A 6718-nucleotide genomic window follows, 5' to 3' on the forward strand; every position below is an offset into this window, starting at 1 on the left:
GAAAAGAACGAGAAATCGATGACAAACAACCAAGCAAGCGAGAAGCACAAAAAGTGTTCCACCGTCTCATCCTCTTTAAGGTAGGGTGGGCAAATGGACTTGTCATTTGCGCCTATCACAGTCAGGTGTTTGTGCCACGTTAAGTGAACAGTCAGCCGTAGGAATCCGGGATCCCGGACTTTTTAAGGTCTCGAAAATCCCGGGATTCTTGGTAAGTAATACCAGGCTTTCGGGATTTGTAATTTGCACTGATGGCAATAATAGAAACTCCTTTTCTTGACCAGTATTGGCTATATTTCTTTTTTTTTATTTAATAATTAATATTTTTTTTATAAATGTCTAGCACATGTACATATAACATATAACATATAACGATAGTTAATTTTAAACACNTATAAATGTCTAGCACATGTACATATAACATATAACATATAACGATAGTTAATTTTAAACACAAATATCAATATATTCGCGAAACCAAGGGCCAAATATAGTAAAATTGCGTTTTTGGTTTTTCACTCTGACGCCAGTAATTCAAAAATGATTTAAAAAATTCAGAGAAATGTGCTTAAAGAAGAAGTATGGGTATCAAATTAAAGAAGAAATCCTGTAGAATTTAAACAGATTCAAGTTTCTGGTGCAGAAGGACTGGTAAATATTGAAAATGTCCTTTTCAAATTTACCCTAGAAATTTCGCAATATTTGTTTTTGAAAAAATTATGTTAGGACTTATATAAACTCAATAATATGCTCGAATTTCGTCCTTCTAACTTTATCAGCGTAAGAAATTACCTATTCGTCCTTGTGAATCCAAAAAAAATTGTATTTTTTTAAATCCTTAAGAAATTTGCATTTGGTACCAACATTTTTATTCTACATTGCATTGAATTTTTCAAATAATTTTTGGAATTAATCATATCTTTGAATTTACAAGTCCTTTAAAATAAACAGAGAGAAAAAAATAATAACACAACTTTAAATAAAAAAGTAGGTTTCGAACCCATTTATTTATTATTTATTTTATGGTAGGAGAGCTTCTCAAACAAGAAGCAAAAGCTCCGCATAGACTATTGCGAATGCGAATGTTAAAATTAATGCGAAAGCTACGCGGTTGCGAATGCGAATGCGAATATTCGCAACAACCCTGGTCCAGACCACCATTTTTACTATAAATATAGCAAAGATATTTATGGCAAACCTAGTCTAGATATGAACCTCGTCGTATGTAGCATATCAAAGACATACAATTAGAAAAATTCTGGGAAATAAATTGAGCAATAAAACATTTTGTTTTGTTTACTAAGCAAATGTTTATTTTTCGGCTTTTGCAAATTAAATAAGCTCTCTGCAAGAAGGTTATTAGAAAAATATATATATGGTATATGGTGAACAGAAATATCCCGTTGCCCTTACAGTAAACCTTTAAGTGTGGGCAACAACGATATTTTTCAAATAAGACAGATCGGAATATGCGCTCCCTGGGAAGCCAATTACTGTACCATGGGACGCATGTAATAGACCTGAATTGATATGAAGAGACATATATGTTTGTACATACTACATATGTGGATATATGAATAACGACCGCTTAAAATCGATCTCAAATTTGTAGGTACTTTATCTGTAGAAATTTTAGGTCTATGTTATGTAGTTTGACTATTGTCAATTAAATCTAATGCTTTGTATTGCATGCGCTCCACGTTTTTCGTTTTCAATCTCATAAATTGTTTATAATGACGTTTGCCAAAATTTCAAAATCAAAAGTTATCAAAACAAATTCTATGGGACTGAGATATATTATTTTCTAATTTTTAGTCCGTTTATAAAAGCGTGGTATATTAAAAAGGTTTTTATTTATTTATTGAGAAGTTAAGTTATCCTATCAGAACATATATGTGGACATTTGAAAAAACAACTTAAGTCTATCTTTCACGGACAAGCATAGTAGCATATGCCGGCAAGCTCTTTTTACCGGCAGAGCAATACATTTTACTTAAAAGAAAACATTCAGTTGCTGAAAACAGAAACATTTCAAAACGTTGTAAATAGTGAACATATAACTTACAAAATTTGTCTCTTTGACGTGAAAATATGTTTTGTCGACATATGCTATTTCGTTTGTCTCTGGCAGATAGATTTAAGTTGTTCTTTTTTAACGTTCACAGATATTCTCCTTATCAAGCTTTATATTTTTATGATCAAATATCCAAAAACGTAAATTTTGAATTACTTCTCTCTATATTATTAAACGTGCGATATGNTACTTAAAAGAAAACATTCAGTTGCTGAAAACAGAAACATTTGAAAACGTTGTAAATAGTGAACATATAACTTACAAAATTTGTCTCTTTGACGTGAAAATATGTTTTGTCGACATATGCTATTTCGTTTGTCTCTGGCAGATAGATTTAAGTTGTTCTTTTTTAACGTTCACAGATATTCTCCATATCAAGCTTTATATTTTTATGATCAAATATCCAAAAATGTAAATTTTGAATTATTTCTCTCTATATTATTAAACGTGCGATATGTAGTTGTATTGTCCAAATGAATCTATTGGTTTGCTAAAAGCTTTCCTTATAATTTTTGTATTGCTTCGGACTTGAATTAATTGGTGTTAGGGCAAGTTGTTTTACTTCACAACCAAGCTTGCTTGATACGAGTATCCCAACTTACCGCTTTGTGGTTTGACTTTTCTTTATATTCAAAGATATTCAGCTTTTCGAGGTATTGTGGTCAAATACGTACATTCAGTTAAGATCGAATCGCGCAACTGCATACACGTTTAAGCTTTGCTACTTCGGCGCAGTGATTAGTGGTTACACCATTGTTAAGTTTGAAAAAAATAAATAAATAGTTATTTGCGGAAATTGAACCCCATAAAGCGAAAGAGTTATGCAGCAAATAATGTATTTTAGTGTTTTACTAGTTATCCTTGGATTAATAAAGCAAGGTAAAAATAAACAATCCTTTTTAATGTATACATACATATGTACATATTTACATAATTATATGAACATATCGCTCATTTACTTCAATAGTGTCATAACTCAAAAGAGCAAAACTTGAAAAAAAAACAGGTTTAAAGTTTTGAATTTGCATATACTCCTATAGTATAAATTAATATATATTTTTTNTAAAGCAAGGTAAAAATAAACAATCCTTTTTAATGTATACATACATATGTGCATATTTACATAATTATATGAACATATCGCTCATTTACTTCAATAGTGTCATAACTCAAAAGAGCAAAACTTGAAAAAAAAACGGGTTTAAAGTTTTGAATTTGCATATACTCCTATAGTATAAATTAATATATATTTTTTATTTCTAGTGAGATACTGGTAATTTATAAAGATAAGAAATTTTTACACAACATTGAATAAGAGACAGCCGGTAATTTTTGCAAATCCATCTCAAAATTTATATTTTTTGGTTTATGACACTATTGAAGTAAATGCGCGATATGTACGTTATGTAAATTAGTTAATAGGAGTAGAAGTTTCGTAGCAGACAAAAGTAAAAGCCAAAATACCATAAGACACCAAGCAGTGCGTATACATACATACACATACACATACATATGTACTATATGGATATGTATAAATATTGCACATGTACATATGTTTATTTGTTTATACTATGTACATANTAAATTAGTTAATAGGAGTAGAAGTTTCGTAGCAGACAAAAGTAAAAGCCAAAATACCATAAGACACCAAGCAGTGCGTATACATACATACACATTCACATACATATGTACTATATGGATATGTATAAATATTGCACATGTACATATGTTTATTTGTTTATACTATGTACATGTGTATTTGGTGTGTGTTAATAGGCCACAAAGCATTCAAGAGCTTTTACACGTGTGCATAACTGTATGTTAGGGTAGGTCGAGCTGTTGAATGTAATCGTAAAACTTTGTTTATTTTTACACTGGAGTAAAAAAATATTGTGGCATGTTCACAGTAGAGATGCCGTTTTTAAATCGATTAAATCGAACATCGATTAATCGAACCCTTCCAATTCGATTTTTTTGTCGATTGTTTAGTTCCANGTGTATTTGGTGTGTGTTAATAGGCCACAAAGCATTCAAGAGCTTTTACACGTGTGCATAACTGTATGTTAGGGTAGGTCGAGCTGTTGAATGTAATCGTAAACCTTTGTTTATTTTTACACGAGTAAAAAAATATTGTGGCATGTTCACAGTAAAGATGCCGTTTTTAAATCGAACATCGATTAATCGAACCCTTCCAATTCGATTTTTTGTCGATTGTTTAGTTCCGATTCGATCCGTGAATCGATCCAAAAAAATCGAGAATCGACATTTGATTTTTTCCTCAATTGATGCATATAACATTGCATTAGAAAATCTAGACAATTTTAATCAAATTTGATCTTGCGCCTGTTACAAAAAATTTATTTAATAAAAAATAGCTAAAGCGCCAATTGGAGCGAAGTGATATTGAAAAAATGAAAGCATTTCAAAGCATATAAGTGATCGGCAGTGTATAAGTTACTATTAATAATATTTTCGAAAAAATTTCGGGGATGCAGTTTTGAAGCCCTATTAAATTTTAATATAATTGCCAGCTTCAAGTGGCTGCAAAATATTGTTGATTTTTGGCATTTTTTTGTGCTAAGCATTTTATTCATATGAAAATTTTGTTGAGCACACTTTGTATGGAATAAAAGCGCTACAAAACTGCATTCTTAAAAAGGGTAATTATGGAGTGAAATATGCAGTTAGCGAAAAAAAATCGTTTTTGCTATATTTTGAACATAAAACCAAAAAAAAAATATTTAAAATCTATATTGCCAAAAAATCTATATACATAAGTTTTATTGGGCTAGTGTATTAATGTATAATACATTTTTTAAATTAGCGGTTAATTTTGATATGAAAGAAAATTTTTTCTCTTTTGTGATAAAAAACAATATACAAAATTTTAACCATTTTCCAAAGTAGGTCTAAGAATTTATGAATATAGAAAAACCGGCTCAGTTTCTTTTAGGTATTAAGGATTGTTAGCTACCTGATAGCTTTGGGATAAATCTAGATATTGAAACGTTATAGCAATGCATGTTTAAAAATATATTTACAATAATGTTTGTAGTTTCAGTGTTGGTCAGGAGCCCGTATTTTCTTTCTTTAATAAAATTAAGTAAAAGGCCTTTTTTGGTAAATTATATGAATCGATCTTAGGAGATCGATTTATTTTTCGACAATTTCTTTTATTTCGATCTGCCATCTTTAATTCACAGTCGAAATAAAGTTGACTACAAAGTTAGTTGTAGTTCTTTTGACATATTGAAAATTATGTCAAAAAGCTGTAACAAACTTTACTGTCGATTTTATTTTGACTATGAATATACCCTTTTGATAAAATAGGTACATAAATATTTGGCGCTCAGAATTTTGTTAATTTTTTGCCCGAGCTTTCCCTCCAGTTTGTTTTGTGCGCCTTTATGTTTTCATACAAATGGAGGGGCCAACAGTTTAACAACAGTCTTCGAACAGCAAATAGTTTTTCAATAGAAAAGTAGAGGTACAATCGGAGGTTAGCCTTTGTCAGCCACGGGGCAGCCGCTATTCGATTTTTATTTTTTTTGAGTGTTGCTCAGACCAGAGGTCGAATCTGGGTATTACCGGTTGAAACTACGCACTTCTAACCATTTGTCTACGATGACCAGTGTTTAACGAAGTACAACTACAACAATAAAACTAAAGGACCGATTATGAGCTGTCAACATACATTTAATACATATGTACATACATACTATATATCCGAAGACAATGGGTCGCTATCAGATATCGTAAGATCAGATATTATAATCTTAAAATCCAACACCAAGCTTTTCAGGCAATCTTGTTGAGGATCACAAATTTAAGTGTGGCCGAAGGAACAAATTTTCTTGATTGCGCCGTCGTTTTAAGAAATTGGTACTGTCTTCTGGCACATAGTGGTATATTAATAGATATTAAAGCACTGCAAATATACCAGCAGAAATACTCTTCACATGTGTACATGAGTAAATGGAAGATATATTTTAGAGTACATAAAAAGATAGGAACAAAAAAAGAGAACATCATAAATTTGAGGAACTGAGCAATGTTATTCGACAGCGCTCTGCTACATAAAACACTTTTCCGCTTTTCCAGAGTACTTGAGTATGTTGATTGCATTCAGTAGTATTTGAAAACTTCATAGGTGGTATAGGTATACTTATGAAGTTTTTTCTTTTAAAATGTTAGCACTTAACATAATGTTAATAAAAGACATATCTTTTCTTTTTAATCCAATATATACTTAAAATATTGTTTTATATATTTAAAAAGCGTTTAAAAATGTTCGAATCTTATATATATATGTAGATATGTTCATACATAACAATCATCGAATGGTAGCAGTTTTCATCATTTAATCACAATTTTTTAAATAACCAAAAATGTGTGTCCATCCCGCGACCTCTCTCTATGACTAGTTTTTATTGTCAAATCGTTGTTTTCATTTCCCAATACCAGGCACTCATATGTACATCTGAAGTAACAAGTTTTCTATTTCTAAGCAGAAAATGGTTTTGTATAAGTTTTTAAGTCTCCAAAGATCTACTTTGTGAATTTCAAAGGTTTCTACAAACGAATTAAAAGGTACTAAAAACAAATGTATGCGTATTCCAGTAGAACTTGGGAGCATCGTATGAT

The 6718-nt window shown here is 30.6% G+C and overlaps 1 protein-coding gene across 1 annotated transcript in view; it reads left to right on the forward strand.

Annotated features, from left to right (window-relative positions):
- The first annotated feature begins 2744 nt into the window (after window positions 1–2744).
- Peritrophin-A (Peritrophin A) overlaps window positions 2745–6718 on the forward strand; it is a 21641-nt gene continuing 17667 nt past the window's right edge. The window contains exon 1 of the mRNA XM_017629589.1: window positions 2745–2953. Within this exon, the coding sequence (XP_017485078.1) occupies window positions 2896–2953 (58 nt within the window). The 5' untranslated portion in view covers window positions 2745–2895. The remainder of the gene's footprint in view (window positions 2954–6718) is intronic.

Source organism: Rhagoletis zephyria, unplaced genomic scaffold, assembly GCF_001687245.7.
Source record: "Rhagoletis zephyria isolate East Lansing unplaced genomic scaffold, Rhagoletis_zephyria_1.1 Rzeph_scaffold_06926, whole genome shotgun sequence".
Lineage (NCBI taxonomy): Eukaryota > Metazoa > Arthropoda > Insecta > Diptera > Tephritidae > Rhagoletis > Rhagoletis zephyria.